The 20,315-nt window shown below is 37.0% G+C and overlaps 1 protein-coding gene across 1 annotated transcript in view; it reads right to left on the bottom strand.

Annotated features, from left to right (window-relative positions):
* The window catches only part of LOC141292045 (transmembrane protein 132C), a 190,801-nt gene that overhangs the window by 8,810 nt on the left and 161,676 nt on the right, over positions 1-20,315 (bottom strand). The window contains exons 9-13 of the mRNA XM_073824015.1: positions 19,680-19,879; positions 19,511-19,531; positions 16,750-16,953; positions 14,758-14,901; positions 5,207-5,415 (exon numbers count right to left, since the gene is read on the bottom strand). Coding sequence (XP_073680116.1) covers positions 5,207-5,415; positions 14,758-14,901; positions 16,750-16,953; positions 19,511-19,531; positions 19,680-19,879 — 778 coding nt within the window. The remainder of the gene's footprint in view (positions 1-5,206; positions 5,416-14,757; positions 14,902-16,749; positions 16,954-19,510; positions 19,532-19,679; positions 19,880-20,315) is intronic.

The following is a 20,315-nucleotide window of genomic DNA, read 5'->3' as shown; positions in this document are numbered from 1 at the left end:
ATAAAAAACAACAACAGTGGCAGGTTAACATGGTGGCTTTGACCAGAGGGGAGGCCACGCTCCTCTAGACTTTTACGTAACGACGCCTGACCGACAGTAGAAACAGCATGACATTTACAGAACACAGGTGTATAAACAGGGCAGGCGGCACTCAGCTGAGGAATGTCAGGTCACAGGAGGTCTCAGGAATAATGAGACTCAGTCTTACAACATAACCGCATGTTTTTCCCGCTCTCAAAACGCTACCCGAGACAGACGCAACCTCGGACCAAGGGCACATACGCTACAGCAAGGGTGCAAATTTAAGACTCGTCAAGTGCCAAATGCGAGTAAACATGGGCTTTTGATGAATGCAACTCACCAGCTGGCCACTATCTTAAAGAAACAGCTCAGCCACAAATAACAATTCAGTTAAAATGTATTCCCTCATGTTGCTATTTTTACCGCAACACAACTCAGAATACACAACTCTGGAAGAAAAAAAATACTGATACGATAACCACAGCTACTGCAAGACTGAAAAAGCTTACAGGTGGCAATGGATATAAGCGTAGGCTTAAACTAAATGGTGTTGACAAACTCATGACAAATGTCGGCATGTTTACATCCTGCCAGGATGGCATCTAGCATTTTTTGTTTCTGCCGTTTGTAAGCCCTTTCAGTTGTTGTGATCTACTAAAAGCCTAAAAGGCATTAGGGCTAAAGTGGAGAGAACAAAGACGCGGGTCTTTAGAAAGTTTTACTCATCCACAGGCATCTTCCCATTCTTTTCTCCTCTTCTTCTCATCGCCCTTCAACTAAAAACTTACAATCAAAAGCCACACAATGTGGCATCATCTCAGTATTTTAATTTCTATTTTTATTTTGAATGGTAAAAATAGCAACAAGTAGTGCCAGTATCATTTGACGTCATCAAAATAATGGTGCTCCAAAATATGTATAAAATGATTTTTAAAATAACATAAATATTTAATAGGATTTCTACTACATATTTTATTAAGATACCTGGGGTTCCCTTTAAAGAAACATGTTTTTCTCCGTATGAAGAACCTTTTTATAGTCAAAATAACTTTTTTCCACTACAAAAAAACCTTGTCAAGTTTCCATTGATGATCGCCGGGATTGTTATTTCCTGTGGAACTCCATGTGGCAACACATAATATGGAATATTTATCACCATAAGCCATCAAATGATCATGTTAGGAACAAAATAATGAACAGATAATTGAGACTCTGATATAATAGAGAAAGACGCTGTGAGCGACACTATGGCTCATATTGAGAATCAGTCTTTCCTCATTCAAGTAGATAGATGTACTTCCATGTCTATTGTATGTAAACTTACTGCAAAGAAAAGAGCTGCCTGGAGGATTGCGCGAAGATGGCCGTCGCATGAACCTGCCTTAAAGGATTTTGCTAATATGCAAGAAAAAATGTTTAAATAATTCAATTGTCACAAGGACAAAAATGTATACATAATAAAAAAATAAAATACAATTTCATGGCAAGTAAGAAATATTTATGACTGCTAAACTCTCTCAGTTCACTTACAGTGGTGGCCAAAATTATTAGAACACTAGTATTTTCACCTTAAAAATGTTTTTAAGTCAGTTATTTCTATCTTTTGCTGTAGTGCGTCAGTATAGTCTGTCTGGAATGACATGAAGAAACAAAACAAACTGAGACAGACGACTAAATCCAAAAGAACTGTGGCAACATCTCCAAGATGCTTTAAGAAACCTACCTGCAAAGCTACATTAATGTTCAAAGGTGTAGGCACTTGTGTAAAATGAGGATGCTGTCAAAGATAATGTCATAAATAGATTTTCTTTCTCAATTAACTTCTATTCACTAAACTAAATCAACATTTGCTGTGACCATCCTTTGCGGTTAAAGCAGCTTTTGACCTAGGTGCACTTGCGTATAGTTTTTCAAGTAGCTTTGGAAGGTATGTGTCTTGAAGCATCTTGGAGACGTTGCCACAGTTCTTCAGGATTTAGTCTTTCTGAGTTTGTTCTGTTTCTTCACATCGTACCAGATAGACTAAATGATGATGAGATCAGATCTGTTGTTGACTCCTTGTGCATACAAAAATATCAGTGGTTTATTACAATTAATGGCAAAATTAATGTTAAAAATTTAAACTGATACTTCCCACTGACACACTACAGCAAAAGATAGAAATAACTGACTTAAAACCATATTTTAGCACATGCAAATACAAATGTTTTTATAATTTTGGCCTCCACTGTGAGTTTTTTAATTTATTTATTATAAATGCTTAAATACCCAAGTGGACTTGTGCAAGAGGAGGTCCAGTCAGAGAATCTTCATGCTGAGATAATGGAGGAGCGATCATTGTGCAATCCACACAGTCTGCTTGCTGGCAACCACACATTACTGATGACAACCAAACAACTTAAAGTATAACCAAACTTATTCCTTAGACTCATCAGTGCTTTGCAATTTCTCCACCGCTCATTCCATCTGTCATCCGTCATCCTGTTCTCACTTATCATGCATGAGTTTCTTTTGGAAGAGTAATTAAAAATTATCTTGTGGATATCCGTAGCGTACGGCAGCATTAACCTGCGTGTTGTCGGCTGCTGGTGTGTCAGAGGCAGGTGTGCCTGAAAACGACCCTGCGGTAATTAAAAAGTCAGCGTCCGCATCCTCCCCCCACCTCCATCATGCGACAGAGCATGAAAATGGTTGAGGAAAGGGTTGATAAAAACAGGGCAGGCTAACACCAGCGAGCCTCAGCATCACTGGTGCTGTGCAGAGCTGAGAGACTTATTACAGTAATGTATGAAATCTTTGCGTTTTCAAATCAACAGGAGAACCATATTGCATAACATGTGTGGGCTGTGCAGGATATTTTCTGCTCAGCTAAAGATTATAAAACTTGACAGAACATAGTTTCCAGGCTCCTTTCATCTCAATTAGAATTTACAGAAATGTTCCATTTACAGCACTATAATTTGGTTCTTTTTTATTTTTTAAATATGTAAATAGGTCATGTAATATTCGACACAACTTACATTTCTAATGTTTGTGAAGTTTTGCTCCATATTTAAAGAGCAGGTCATATGGGTTTTCGAAAAATATATCTTTTGCAGTTTGTAAGGTAGCTATCCTTCAATGTAAACAGTCTGCAAAGTTGTTAATCAAAAAAGTGCATGATAAATAAAGATATTGTCTCTCAGAAGAAAGAGTCAAGAGTCAAGAGTTCAAATCTTCTGCCTGTTACCGATATACATCACTGGGTAACACATGAGCAATATCACACGAGTAGACTTGAGATATGGCTGTATATCGGCACGGTTGTGATTCGCCGTAGGCACGAGGCCGCAGAGTGCTGATATACAGCCATATCTCAAGTCTACTCATGTGATATTGCGTTTATACAACAGTTCGACGGCACAAGTGTGTAAATACATAAACAAAATAACAACGGAGTGTCTTTAAAAGCCCTCTTTTGTGCGAACTATTCCTTCCGCCACAAATTCAAATCAAAGTTTGACGGTTAGTTAGCTGAGCATAAGCTTCTTCGTTACTAATTCCAAAACGTCACTTTAGAACTTGTAACGAAGGAATGTTGAGTTGTTTCATTGAAAGCCTATTGTATTACTGTATTAAAACTTCACTGTATCATGTTTGAGTATTATCACAGAGAGATGGACTGAGCGAGTGATTAACATAATGCATCTGATCATTCATTATTCATATTCATGATGATATGGCATTAGTTTGAATGTTTACTGAAGAAAGCGTTTATATCTGTTCATCTGTTAAGGGTGATTTTGCTGCTCAGTGCATTTATTCGCTGTGATAAACTGTTGTTGAAGCTAAAAATAACTTCCGCTTAACTTTTCATTTTAAAATTTAATTTACATAAACATGCTACATGAAGTATCTTCTTCTCTGGAACAAATAATAGATTATTGATATCAAAGACTGCCCGTTAGATTTACCCACAATGAATTACATGTCATGTGTAACCACTACAGAGAGCAGAGCCAGCGGTAAATTCCAGAAGATCTGGCCGTGGTGAGAGCGCTCTCTGAAAACGACGAAGCAAATTTTCAAACAGACGTTATCTTTATTAACAAACTGCATATTTGAACTATAAACAAGTACATTCTAGCCTGTAAACCTCTTAAAACTACATTCTGTGACACAAAAAGAGTAATATTTATAAAATGATACGGGATTTGGACGTCCGCCATTACACTCGGAAAAAATGTCCCGGCTAGAACACGCGGAGTGATACAAAATTGTGAAAGGGCGTTCCTGTAACGATACCAGTAGAATACCTCACAGTTCTCAACCAATCAGATTTGAGAACCGTTGAGAACTGTTGTATAAATTAACATAATCCTCACTTTTCCTGTGAAATATGAACGCTCTGACCTGCCCAGAAACACTTCCACTACTTAGCGTCTTCTCAACATGATGTAAACACGCTGTGTTCTGCGCTGTGAAAGCAGGTTTGTTTTGTTTTCATTGCCAAAAGATGATGACATGAAGAATCAGTGGTTAAAATTCATTTTTCCACAATTCTGCTTCTCTAATCTTGGTGAGATTTGCTAAACGCTTGTACATGAAACATAAGTCCGTACCTTCTTTATTTGAACCAACAAGCGTTTCCAAACCACAACCTGTAAGTACGATTGATGCGTTACGTGTACATTTTCAATTGAGTGCTCAAAATATCAAGTTTTTTTTGTGCTAATATGTAATTTATACCTAATGCAGCTTTACAATATTACTGTCTTACTAAAATAGTTCTGATAATTCGCTGTGAACCCACTATTTCTAAGAACATGTTGATTAATGTAGACTGTCGTTGTTCTAATTACCTTGTTTAATAATAAAGAATGTAGCCATATTTTGGTTTCCAACTGTATTGTTTCACCACTTAGTCACGTCAGCACTCGGCTAACGTATCCACCATTATTGTTTTGTTAGGTGTGCTGTGGGCATGATTCGCTTGCATAAGTGTTAAAGTAAGAATCAGTGGATTTAGGAAAGTTTGGGAACCACAATACCAATAAAGAACCATTATTTGTTAACTTCAGGATGAAAATGCAGAACAGCATATCCTACACACAATCGGGAAAAACATAAGGTTATAAAATGTGGAGTTTTCCACACTTGAAGACCAAGGTCAAATGTGATTTCTTGAAACAAAAACATCACTGACCTCTGGTTGGCAGCATCTACAGGAACTCTCCAGCTCCTGATCTGGCTGAGCTCTGGATCGGACATCTCGATCTGTAGAGGAAGTCGAGGCATCCACACGCTCACCTCCAGCTGAGCGCTGAGGTAACTGTAGGTGAAGTTGACCATCATTCTCACCCTCCCACGCGTCTCCTTGCCATTGACGTACACATAATCACACCTTTCGGACACCTGAGAAGCAGGAATACAAATCAGACAGCAGACAAACAAAGCGTTCAAGCAACACTGTATTCAAAGCAGCACTAAATTAAAGAAAATTGCAGTCCTGGCCAAGGTATCAGCCTACTTTTCACTCCAATTTCCTGGCGACAATTTCAAATTTTGAAAGCGCAAAAAAATGAGGCCTCTTTTTGTGCTAATCAGCGCAATATGTGAAAAACAGTCTGGCCTTTGTGTTTTTTTGTGCCGCTGTTATTCGCTTTCATTCTGTGCTTTAATGAGGAAGATGAGAGATTGGATGGGCTTTGACTGGCCTGTCCAAGTATTTATTTCAGACTACAGTCGGTGGGGGAGTAGTTGCCGTTGATAATGAGAGTGTTTGGATGTCTATATTTCTCAGGCTTTAAAGAAGCTAAGCAGATGGAGGGATAGAAGACGACAGAAAAAAGCTAAGTGGTCAAGTCTTCCTATTGCAACAAAGTAATTCATTTGCAGAGCATCTATATGCTTACAATACCTGGCAGAGAAACCCTCATCTCATCCAATCAATTTGAGGGCTTCTTTAAAAACAACAGATGTGGATATGGACCAATGGCATGGCTTGATTTCTGAGCAGCTGCCCATCAGCTCCACATCCAAGAGTGTCAGTTGTTTGTGAGATTTCCCTAATGCTGTGCCATTTACCTGAGCATCATACTTGTTACATCTCAATACCAGACTGCTATTTAGTAACTGCAATCAGTAGCCAAGTTCTGAGCCAAGTTTTGCTGACTGCTAAGTATACCAGGAATCAATTCCAGCTTTTTTTCACATTAACTGTTTTAAAAGACAAACAGAAAATGTCACTTCATACTGAAGTTTTACACTACTTTTCTATTTTTTACATTGTGGAAGTCAAAGTTGCATTATTATGAGCTGTGATTAACTTTAGTTTTCAGTATCCATTATATACAGTGCACACTGAACCCTGTGAAATGAATAATGAATTGTGTTGTGATAATGGCTACAACATAATTATACGTGTGAACTCAAAATCACATTGACTTGACTTTCATGACAGAACTGTAGAAAGGTGGATTTTAATAAGAAACGCAAAATACATTACGTAAATGGCAAGTTCATTTGGGAAGGTCAGCATAGTAATCTGCATAGTACAATGATTTCTAAAGGATTGTGTGAGACTGAAGCCTGGAGTAACAGCCTTAAAATATTTCACAATGTTACAGCAAAGGGAAAAATTATTTGATCCCCTGATGATTTTGTATGTCTGCACACTGACAAAGAAATGATCAGTCTATAATTTTAATGTTAGGTTTATTTTAACAGTGACAGACAGAATAACAACAAAAAAGTCCAAAACAATTTAAAACAAAAAAGTTAGAAATTGATTTGCATTTTAATGAGGAAATAAGTATTTGATCCCTCATCAATCAGAAAGATTTCTGGCTCCCATGTGTCTTTTATACAGGTAACAAGCTGAGATTAGGAGCACTCTCTTAAAAGGAGTGCTCCTAATCTTAGTTTGTTACCTGTATAAAAGACACCTGGGAGCCAGAAATCTTGCTGAAACTCTCAACCATGAAGAAGACCAAAGAGCTGTTCAAGGATGTCAGGGACATGATTGCAGACCTACACAAGGCTGGAATGGGCTACAAGACAAGCAGCTTGGTGAAAGGTGACAATAGTTAACTCAAACTAACTCAGTCAATCTCCCTCTGTCTGGCGCTTCATGCAAGATCTCACCTCATGGAGTTTCAATTATCATGAGAACGGTGAGGAATCAGCCCAGAACTACACGGTCAATGATCTCAAGGCAGCTGGGACCATAGTCACCAAGAAAACAATAAGTAACACACAACGCCATGAAAGACTGAAATCCTGCAGCGCCCACAGAAAAGCTCAAGAAAGCACATGTACAGGCCCGTCTGAAGTTTGCCAATGAACATCTGAATGATTCAGAGGAGAACTGGATGAAAGTGTTGCGGTCAGATGGGACCAAAAGCGAGCTCTTTGGCATCAACTCAACTCGCCGTGTTTGGAGAAGAAGGAATGCTGCCTATGACCCCAAGAACAACTACAAGAAACGTCTGATCTCTGTGATTGCCAACAAGGGTTTTGCCACCAAGTATTAAGTCATGTTTTGCAAAGGGGATCAAATACTTATTTCACTCATTAAAATGCAAATCAATTTAGAACTTTTTTGAAATGCATTTTTCTGGATTTTTTGTTGTTATTGTTGTTATTGTTGTTATTCTGTCTCTCACTGTTCAAATAAAATTATAGACTGATCATTATTTTGTCAGTCGGCAAACATACAAAATCAGCAGGGGATCAAATAATTTTTTCCCTCACAGAGACTTCTTTCAAAAACAAATTCTCACTTGAAAACTTTTGAGCGGTAGTACATATCACAGATAATTGGGCTGTGTGCAAATTATTTAAAATGATCTTACACTGTTTTGAAAGTCTGTGTAATTTTTACTGCAGTAAAGAAATCAAGTTTAAAGAAAAATAAATAATAAAAATCCATTACCACATTGAGTTACTATATATAGTGATTTGAGGGGGCAACTAACTAACTTGCTGACCAATTTAAGTGCTCAAATACACTTACATATTTTAATTGTAAACTTAATTCTTACATCTGCCATACGTGGAATTTGAAGGTCAGTGGATAAAGCAATTAAAAACCAATATACGACTCACTGGTCCTGTCATCGTTAAAACAGTGGGGAAAAATCAGCATTGGAAAAAGTGACTAAAAGTAAACGATGCCTAGGCTTGTAATAAAGAACAACTGCAGTGAACTTAAATAGTACTATAATTCCCCACAGCAATTATATCTGTTAAACACCTGTTAAATCTGTTAAACTGTCTGGATCTGGCCATATAAATGACATAATAGACCAATTTGCAGTTTCACGTTGACAATTGTATTCTTTACTTGCTCATTTACAGATTGTAAATCTCCCACAACAATCCAGAGCCAGAGATCCTCAGAGGTGTTCTGTTGACCCATGAAGGGTATTGGTTTGGGCTGGAGAACATTGGTCAATCTAGCTTCACTGCAACATGCCCTTCCCATGAGCATCTATATACACCATAACCAGCCTGGCAGAGCATTAATCAGGAACATTAAGACTGCTGAAGAGAGGGACACTTACAGAGGACGTCAAGACCCCCGCGGGGAACTGGGGTGGGTACTTAATGACCCATTCAACAGGCACACGGAGAGACCGGACTGTTCTGTCTGACGCAAATGCTGTCCCTCTCTGCCCGTCCGTCTCTGACTGAGGTAATTAGAAGAGTGCATCTTAAGCATCTCTAGACGCTCACCGCAAGGTGAATTCAATGTCTGGAGTAACTAGCAAAAAGCAGAAATGCTACAAACTTAAAACTGCAATTTAATGACACGAAAATTCTACATGGCTGTACTCACAGTATTGCTTTTCACAGTAACTTTAAACTTGATAATAATCAAATGTGTTAAAATTAAACAAACGTGGTATAACAAATAATACATTTATTACACTTTAAATATATATATATAATTAAATTAAATAATAATTTATACATATACATATATGTGACCTTGGACCACAAAAGGGTCAATTTTTTGAAATTGAGATTTATACATCACCTGAAAGCTAAATAAATAAGCTTTCCATTTATGTTTGTTTGTGAGGATATGATAATATTTGGTTGAGATAGAACTATTTGAAAATCTGTAATCTGAGGGTGCAAAAAAAATCTAAATATTGAGAAAATTGCCTAAAGTTGTCCAAATCAAGTTCTTAGCAATGCATATTACTTATCAAAAATTAGATTTTGATATATTTACAATAGTAAATTTTGCAAAACATCTTTATGGTCTTTACTTCATGTCCTAATGATTTTTGGCATAAAAGAAAAATCGATAATTTTGACCCATACAATGTATTTTTGGCTAGTTTTGTGTTCCAGGGTCACATATAAATGGTTTTAAAGAAGTCTCTTCTGCTCACCAAGCCTGCATCAATTTGATCCAAAGTACAGAAAATACACTAAAATTTTGGAATATTTTAATAACTCTTTTCTATTTAAATATATTTTTAAAATGTAATTTATTCCTGTGATCTCAAAGCTGAATTTTTAGCATCATTACTCCAGTCACATGATCCTTCAGAAATCATTGTAATATTCTGATTTGCTGCTCAAAAACATTATTATTATTATTATTATTAATTATTATTATGTTAAAAACAGCTTAGTAGATTTTTTACAATGTTTTTTTTATGAATAGAAGGTTCAGAAGAGCAGCATTTATCTCAAATAGAAATATTTTGTAATATTATAAATGTCTTTATCATCACTTTTGATCAATTTAAAGCATTCATGCTAAATAAGTATTAATTTTTATAATTTTTCACAACCAAGGATCTTTGGATCTTTACTCATCAAAGAATCCAGAAAAACATGTACTCAAATGTTTTAAATATTGATAATTATAATAATAATAATAATAAATGTTTCTTGAACAGCAAATCAGCATATTAGAATGATTTCTGAAGGATCGTGTGACACTGATGACTGGAGTAATCAATCTAAAAAAATTAGCTTTGATCACAGGAATAAATTACACTTTAAAATATAATCAAATGTGTAGTTATTGCATTTAGCCTTTTTAGCACAGTTAAACTAACTTTAATATAAATAATTTGTAACTCAACAAGCTTTAGTTTCAAAGTCTCTCTCTGGACACACACATTTGTGTGTATGAACATACAAACAACTCTCCTGCAATGTGGTGATATGGTGTCATCTAAAAGAATCTGCTCCAATTCTACAACTTATGTATTATTTTCATACCTCTCCTGAATTCTGTCTCTATCCTTTCCTCTTTTTCCCTCTCTCATTACTCTCTCAGTCTGTCCATCTCCTCTATCTGTCTGTGCAAAAGAACTTCTCATTTGCTGGATTGTCTAGACAGCATGAAATCACAACACACCACAAAGAAATACTACACATCAAACCCAACAGCTACATGTCTTTCCACTGGATTTCATAATCTTGTCTGACACACATAATATCAACAGCTGCTAATTGAAAAGCCCTTAAGAAAATAAATAACACATTAAATTGGGCTGGGAACTGCAGCAGGAAAGTAGTCAAAGTCTTTTCACACTTGAAATTGTTAACCTAGATTCTAAACCCTGGGTAAACATAACTCTGGGATACATTTTGTTTCACATTCTACATTGTTCATATTTTTCATTGTTCATTTTACATGTTACATTTGTGTTCTACTTAAAATATTAAGTCATACAGGTTTGGAACAACATAATGATAAGTAAATGTATCCTTTCAAAGTCCCCATGAAATCAAAATTGAAGTTTTCTGGCTTTTAGTATGAATATGTTAGCCTTAAGGTTCTCTGTAAACAAGTATGACGTCTGGTTTCGCGTTGTCACACGAACCGCTAGAGTTGTGGTACTCGGACTTGTACTCGGACTCGAGTCCAGTCTCGAGTTCAATTTTTAGCGGACTCGGACTTGTCACAGACTCGGATGCATTTTGACTCGGACTTGACTCGGACTCAAGCTTTTCGGACTCGGGAATAATTGCCGAGTCCAGCCGAGTCCAGGAACAGTTGACGGAAATTTTACTGACTCGATGCATTATTACGAAAGTGACATTCAGTATTCGCACGTGTTTAAAAGTCTTGCCAGTACTTGAAAGCCTGTTGGGAGAAATACAGATGTGTCACAATATCTGATCTGTGCATCCGGTCTTAAAGCGACAGCAGCATAAACCAGCTGCATAATATATTACATTTACCTATTTTATGACACAATTCAGAATTTTTTTAATATGATGTTTATATGTTGTATTTCGGACTTTATTACTCAAATTAACTCAACAGAATTTTCTGAGGGGAAAAATGTCAGAAGTGTGGGATTTAAACTCATGATTTTGAGCTGAGGGGAAAAGGGAGAATGTCATTTCTTATCAAAATTGTGATATATAATCTCGGAATTGTGAAAATAAAGTCAGAATTTTGAAATATAAACTCAAATTTACTTTTTTTACTCTTTTATTCCATGGCCTCCATAGACTGCTTAAAAACTGTCCCATTACAGCCTCATTTTTATCCAAGAAAAAAAATCAAAATGCCAATGCCAATGCCAATGCAACCCTGTCTAAGGTCTTACTATTCGTCATATAAAACCCAAAACAGCCAAAATCAGAGATAAGAGGTGAATTTTCAGCTCCTCAGGTCTCATTCACTAAGCTTTCTACTCACCCCGTTCAATTTATATATTTACTATATAACAGCAAATAAAGTCAAGTCCTCTCTTGCCCTATAATTTTTTACATTCTAAAAGCTGTTTCACTATAAAATATGTTACAATACATAAGTTATAACTTCTGTTACATGACTTTAAAGTTTGCTGAGCAGGACACTAATTAGGAGATGAGATGAGATGGTGTGAAATAAAAAATCCAAATGGCAATATGCAATAGCGGTTTGCTTTTTTACATTTAAATTGTCATTGCCTTATTGTAGTTGTAAAGGTTAAAACAAGGTTAAGATACTGAAAAACAGTAGTGTTTAGTTGGACTTGGACTCGACCCATTTGGACTCAGACTCGACTGGTTAAAGACTCGGACTCGACCCAACACTACGAACCGCCGCAGCATGCACACAGCCCGCTCCGGTCCAGAGAGACGATGGCCACAAAACGTATCGGACACATTTGAATTCTACAAAGAATTCTATTTTATATATAGATAATGTGACATGGATGAGCTTGTGTCTGTCATATACATTGTCAAATGCAACTTTACGCAGCTCAACAGCTCTGGCCAAGCTGTGATATAAACAAAATGCTATTGGCTTAAAAAGCCAGTTATTCTACTTTGAAATTTGCATTCTGTGTCAGAATGTCTGTTTTTGTTTTGGTCTGTGTGACTCCACCTACTGCCAGCTTACCCAATAGGATTTCAACACCCCAGGTTGCCAGTTGGTGGAAAACACAGCGTTTTGCAGCAATGGTCACGGCCTAAAAAGCCATCTAAAAAGCTCTATGACCAAAGGAATATTAAAGTGTGGATAAATAATCGCATCAACTTACAGTGTAAGGCTCGTTGCATTCCTTTGTCAGTTGCGCATGTTTCTGTTCAATCTGGTAACTCTCGTGACTGTCAAGTCTAAGGAGGAGGGGTTGGAGAAATTACGCCCTCCAATATTTTGAATTTGGACTGCAGTACCCATTTTAACCATTAGTTATACTTTATACTTTATATATATGACATACTTATTTGCTTATTTATGATATATTATTTATGATAACATTGACTGGATGAAAACAGTTTGCAATGGCAAATGAAACTTACAAATTAAAGGGTTAGTTCACCCAAAAATGAAAATTAGCCCATTATTTACTCATCCTCCAAACATCTTAGGTGTGTATGACTTCCTTCTTTCAGATGAATCCAATTAGAGTTGTATTAAAAATGACCCTGGCATTTCCAAGCTTTAGAATCGCATCAACAGTCCAAAACAAGTCCAATAAAGAGCATCCATCCATAATATAAAGTGCCTCACATGGCTCTGGGGGGTGAATAAAGGCCTCCTGTAGCAAATCGATGCATTTTTGTAAGAAAATGATCCATATTTAAAATATAATAATCACTTTAATCTAGCTTGTGCCAACTGGTTGAACGCGGAAGCTCTTCCAGGTCGATGACGTAGGACATCAACGTTACACATGCATCGGTGAGTCCCGCACAAACCAACATTTGTTTACAGAAGCAAAGGAAGCTTCCTTATTTTAGCAAAGGAAAACCAGTCTTTTCTTGGCTTATATCGAAATCTTCAGACATTTTTCTTTACAAATCCTCATTTTGTACATCTAATTTGTGACCGTTGTTCTGTTTTAACCTCACCACGTCACATTCGTTTTCGTCACTTCTGAGCGGCACATGCACACCACCGATGTCATACGTAATTTTTACAAAAATGCATCATTTCGCTACATGAGGCCTTTATTCACCCCCTGGAGCCATGTGAGGCACTTTTTATTATGGATGGATGCACTTTATTAGACTTGTTTTAGACTGATAAAGAGAAATAGCCGCCCATGCAATTCTAAAGCTTGGAAAGTCCAGGATAATTTTTAATACAACTCCAATTGGATTCGTCTGAAAGAAGGAAGTCATATACACCTAGGATGCCTGGAGGGTGAGTAAATAATGGGCTAATTTCCATTTTTGCTCAACAAATACGTGACGGCCATTTGCAGTATTTCACAATTTAATTTTCACACACAGAAACAATTGTACAAACCACATGCTTAATTAAAAAGGTAAGCACTCTTTAGTTTATGATTAGCTGTTGCTAAACAACTCACTGTAATAAACTGCCACAGCATTGTTTCACACTGTATAAAAGTGATCCTAACCTTGCTCTGGTGCAGGTTTTTAAAAGCTAAATCTCTTCAACAGAAATCAACACTTTACTAAGGATTTGACAATAACCAAGGTTGAACTGCAGTGTGTAGAGCATTATTTTCAGGGATGCACATAAGTGGTCTGCGGGTCCACATGCACGACCAAAATAAGAGAATGCGCCGTGTAAATAAGTTCAGAACGTGCATTTGCGTACAAACAAATGCTGTGGAATGTATTGAATTTGTATGAAATACACAAAATCTGCAGTGTACAAAAAGTCAATGTAGACAAAAATAATGGCATAGTGTCTTCAAATGCTCTGAATCGAGGGCACCAGTGCCTGTGTGAGTCTCTCTCTCTCTGTGTGTGTGTGTATATCAGCTTTTGTGGGCAGGAAGGGGGGATTCCTCTCTAGAGGTCAGTGTTACAGTGTGGGGTGTTCATCAGATAATTAAACCCGAAGGGAGTAAACACACACACACACACACACACACACACACACACACACACACACACACACACACACACACACACACACACACACACACACACACACACACACACACACAGTCATTTTCTCCCTCATATAATGTTCTCATATTTTGTTCCCAAATGGCATATGGAAGTAGAAGGCACAAGCTTGTTCTGAAAAGACTGCATTTAACACCCCTTTGATTTTTCGCCTCTGGCTTGACAACTGAAAATACACATTACTTCAGAGTGGCTGAATGTATTGTGCTTTAAATCAAATCTAATATAGCTACCTTAATACACTTTGTGTTCCCTCCAACAGTTCTTTTGTTGGTCGGTTTTCAAAAATATTCTGAGCTTATGTGTGTCTGCAGGTTCTTCAGTTTGATGAAAACCATCAAAACTATAGAAGTGTTTTACAGTAAATCACACCACAGTGCTTTTACCCACCTTAACTACGTCCTCATCCGTCGAGCGACATTCCACCGACTCGGTCACGTCGGTCACGGTACCTTCGGTTCCAACGGTGACCACCTTTACCGGCATTGCAACGGTCTTCCCGGTGAGCACTGCGGTGTTAAGGATCTCGGTCTCCTGCACACAGAGGGCAGATCAATCAGACTGCGTTAACTCAGGATAATTCACTCGCAATTATTCACGATAATTCGTCATTCTGTCAGCTCCAGCTCTTCAGCGCCAACATTGAGTCGCGCTATTAACCCAGTGAGTCATATCATTCAATTAGAGTCATCAGCTCTGGAGAGTCTCAGAGTGAGATGGAGAGGTCTGTTTAGAGCCAAACAACATCCTGTTTTTATGAAACTGATCCACTCTCGGATAATATACACTAACATGAAAAACACACACAGGAATAAGGCTCACTATCAGGTCGCTACAAAAAATTATTTTCACACATATTCGAAAGAAAATATGAATGATTGCCCATGCAAATGTCTTCAGCGTGACACTTGGGTATTGTGGGTAATTGCCAAGCCGATGCTATGTAGTTGCTAAGGTTGTTGAGAGTAATTTAAACATGTTGTTTGTGGTTGCTAGGACGTTCAGGGTGGTTGCTTACTGCTCCAAATTAAAAGAGCTTCAAGACAAGTTATCAGATATGGAGTCTTCAGGATTTATTTTGGCTGTTTTTATTATACGAACGCATACGAAAATCGTACTCAATGTACAATGACCTTTAGATTTGAATGATCACGGGTCGAAAGTAAAGAGAGATGACAAAAATAGACTGGAGGATTTGCTGCAATCTTGTACTCACTGACAAATATCTATTATAAGATGTGCTGCTCTATTTTGCACTTTGTCTCATTAAGTATAAATTGTGAACGCTTTAATGATGAGAATACGAAAACAATGAGATGCCTTGTCAACTCTTCCTTTCTCATTTCACCTCTGCATTTTACTTATTGTCAACAACAGGTAAATAAAAAAACATGTGCTTTGTCAAATATCTGTATCTCTTTTAAATAGTTAAGTGGAAGCTTAACTGACCTTAAAAATGGTCATACATATTTTGTTAATGCATAAATTCTCTTCGTGATATATGAACTATATGGGCCTAATGTTTATTGGGTCACAAGGATTTATCGACTTTAAAATGTGGGTCCCCAGAAAAAAAGTTTGGGAAACACTGGGCTACAGGCCCAACCTTTCTTCACGATGTTTCACCAGTCGTTTAATGGCCACTCTCCTTTTACCTACCACCTGCAAAGCTGTCATAGTTATGTCAGTTTATGTATTTGGTTTCTCCCATTGTCTCCCCCCGTTGTTCCACGGACTTTGGTTTCTTCCTGATTGTGTTCACCTGTCTGTAATGATTAGTTTCCCTTTATAAGTCTGTCTTTGAGTTCAGTTTAATGTCGGTCTTTGCTTTATGTTTCACATTTTGGTGTGTGGAAGTTCTTCATGTTCCTGACCAGTCTGTTCCTTGGATTATATTAAAAGACTTTGTGTTTGTTAAATCGTGTATCGTCTCGTCTCGTCCAGCACCGCACCGTAACAGATACGAATATGAGGACAGGTATTCAGACCACAACTGAACGTTTGAAGAAAATATAATGCCTTATTATTTAGAATTAGCTATTATTGATGTAAATGCAGCCGTTCAAGGCACATAATTTATTACGGTATTGACGGTATTAGAAAATCCATGTCGTGGCGCAATGTCACACCGGTGATGACTATGACACCGGTGTACCGCCCACCCCTACTTATTGTAAACATCAGCACCACTGTGGGAAGATTCTTAAATATCCTTTACATAGAGAACAATGTGAGGGAAAAACACTGTAGGCACATCTTATTTTCACAGAAATATCCTGTAATTACGGAGAAATGACAGCTACGGTAACGGAAACCATTCTCTCTCTGTGTATAATCTTATCTAATACATGTCTGTGTGTTCAATTTACAGTTCAAACAAACCAAAGGCTGGATAATTAGATCATTTAAGTCTGACTTGTGCTGCTGGCTAAGGCTATGGGTGAGGAGACAGCACGAAACTGCCCTCATCATAAACCATGTGGCACTTTGAGACGGATAAACCAAAATAAAGAAGCCCTCTGCGAAGGTTTTGTTCTTCATCATAGGGTCTTTTCTTCTCTTTATGTCACAGCTCTCGCCATTCTCCTTTAGAGAAAACAGATAACATTATTTAATCCTGAACTGTGGATAATGAAATTTCAAGCTTGTTAATAAGACTGAGGTCTTCTGTTCTTTTTTTTTTTTTTCTCCAGGCTGATCCCACTTCAAGCTTCGCTTGGCAACTGATTCTTATTTCAATCATTTTCACTTTAATGCACCACAATCGTAAGGATAAACGAGCCACTTCCTTTCTCCCCATTTATACGTTTAAGCCGTTCATTATTTTCTATCTAACACAGCCTGTGCTGTCTACTTCTGAGGTAGAATTTGAATACGCCATTTCCCTTGATTTCGAAATTATGTAAATGTGCAATAGGAACGTAGTCTGAGCAGCGAGAGCTTGGTATTCAAACTTTACGCTCAGACATTTTGACAGGGAGTTATCGCCTGTGTTTGATTTGCTGTCAAAACATTAATTTATCAAGACCAGGAAAATGACTCTGATAAATATTCCACCAGATGGGATGGGTGAAGTGTTTACAATTCGCTCACCCCTTTTCACTCACTTCCCGCTCAGATGAATTCAAAGAACTCGGCGACACTGTTCGGCAGACAAGGTGCTTTCAAATGTCTTTCAATGTGTCCATTCACCGACTTTTAAAACCGAACAATGTAATTTTCAGTCAAGCCTGAAGATTACGCAGTGAATTAAAAACAGAATTCAAGAGTAAAGCAGGCAAAGCGGTGGAAAGCCTCTCATTGTGATGCCACAGACTCTGATGGGCGGCTTTACTTGACTGAAAAAAAACAAAGCTGAGGTGAGTTCAGTTCAGCGAGGGAGGACAGTTTTAAACAACACAGGTCAAATCCATTGACCCTTGAGAAATGCATACGTGCCTCTACCTTCTAACTATGGCAAAGGCATCAAAAAATGAGGTGGAACTTTCCTGCAAAAAGTGCAATATTTCAAAATTATATTTGAAGGTTCTAATGCTTTGCTAAAAAAGGAGAAAAATAAGTATTTATTCACCTTAAAAATTATGGGTATGTGAATGTTTGCAGAGTTATGGAAAGATTTCAAAGTAATATAGACTAGACTCTCCAAATTCAGAAATACACATACAGTAAGAAGCCAATCTTAATCCAGTTAAGTTGCAAAAAGTCCCATAAATCATTTTCTTAGGCTTGGGGAGAAAATGTCATGTGTTAAAACCTCACCATATGTATATATATATATATATATATATTTTTTTTTTTTTTTTTTTTTTTTTTACATATTTTTCTATAAATATGTGTAACTTTCTATAAATATATGTAATATAATTACATATAATATTAATATTATATCATATTTATATTTCATATTTTAATATTTATTTTATATTTATATATTTTTTTATTTCTCTTAAATATATATTAGAAAAAATTAGAAATAATTAGAAAATTATTATAATATATTAATAATAACGTTTATTATAAATTGTTAATAATATAATTAATAATTATTAGAAATGTGATAAAATATATTAGAAATAATTATACGTATATCATATACATATATTTTTATTTTTAGAAATTGTATTATATTTATACAATTTTTGTATTAATTAATTAAAATCAAAATGATACATATATATTATAAATTAAAAAAAAAAATATATATATATATATATATTTTTTACAAATTTCAAACAAATATTTATTACATTTAAATAAAAAAATATAGAATATAATTAAATTATATATTTATACAAATTTCTATTAATTAATTAATTATTATGGTTTGTTAGGATAGGACAATATTTGGCTGAGATACAACTATTTGAATCTAAATATTGAGAAATTTGCTTTTACAGTTGTCCAAATGAAGTTCTTAGCAATGCATATTACCAATCAAAAATTAAGATTTTATATATTTACAGTAGGAAATTTACAAAATATCTTCATGGAACATTATCTGTACTTAATATCCTAATGATTTTTGGCATAAAAGAAAAATCGTTAATTTTGACCTATGCAATGTATTTTTGTCTATTGCTACAAATACACCCCTGCTACTTAAGACTGGTTTTGTGGTCCAGGGTCACATATATGAAATAATAGATAGTGCTACTGTGCATTAGTAAGTTTTGGGATAGCAAAACTACATTAACATGCAGCACAATGCGGAGTACAGTCATTTCACACATCTGGCATTGGCTCGAAAATTAAGGAAGATTCACTCTGACAGGACTGATGTGGGTGGCATGAGAACCAGCAGAACTAATATGCCACTAGTTTATGTCCACCTACACTCACAGTGTCCTTCCCCCAAATCATAATGCTCCGGTTGTTGAAACACACCATCCCTCTCCTTCCCCCAACCCCATCTCTGAAACTCCAATGAGCCACGGTTCCAGAGGGAGGGTGTTGAATCCGAGCATAATGTGTTATTCATGCAGCCTCGTCATCCGCTGCTACCCGGTGGTCGGTAAACATCGTTCCCTGGACTGCTGACTGATTAGTGTTAGCTATGCATGGATGCTGGCTTTAAAGAACAGCCTGTACGGCCTCCCAGAGACCATCTCTGCAGGAGGGCAGTGCTTCTACAACATGCACTTACCTTTAAATGGTTCCACACTATCTTGAGTGAGAGAAAAGAGAAGGAGGTAAATCGATAAAAAGCCATTATACTTTTGGCGGGACCAAAGAGGTATAGGAGGTCGGGGAATGTAGGGTTAATATCAGCACAAGTGATTGGTTGAGTTCGTGGTGAACCTACACCGGCTCACACTGGGTCTAACGCTCAAGGACAGCCAGCGCTGAATGCATCGGCACCCCGTGTGGATCCTCGCGGCCGATGCCGCAGCCATGCTATTACGGAGCCATCGATCGGCGGCTGTATTTCTTTTCAAGACCGCGGGGTCCTCCCAGCTCTTCAGCAGCAATGGCTGAAGCCTTTTTGTCTCTCCGAGTCTTGCTGACAGAGCCTCTGATAAAATGGCACAACAGTGCAGACAAACAGGGAGCAAAAAGGAAGATGGCTATTGATTTCAGTAATAGCGCAGAGAGATGAAGCGAACGCTTAGCTGTCGTTGAACACATTACAGCCACTGGGTCAGCCCAACGCCTCTCAGCGGCCGCTAGAATGAGGATAATCACAGTTTTGTGTTACTGTTTCCGCATCAACCCATAATCCAAGGCCTCTTCACTTCACTGCCTGGTTAAATGAGCGCTCTTTCCAGGAATTATGAGCCTTGTTATGAACACCGGATGAACGGACATGAAAAAAAAACCTGGACATATCATGAAAATCTGGCTTTATCTATGTTGCCCCCAATATTAAATATGTTAAATGAATAAAACATTGTACACTAATCTACACAATTTTAATGTTGCTGTGGGGCAATGTGAAAGACAACTTCCAG

This window comes from Garra rufa, chromosome 19 (assembly GCF_049309525.1).
Source record: "Garra rufa chromosome 19, GarRuf1.0, whole genome shotgun sequence".
NCBI classification, from domain to species: Eukaryota; Metazoa; Chordata; class Actinopteri; order Cypriniformes; family Cyprinidae; genus Garra; species Garra rufa.
Note: the sequence above shows the minus strand (reverse complement) of the source record. Positions and strands in the feature narration are given on the sequence as shown.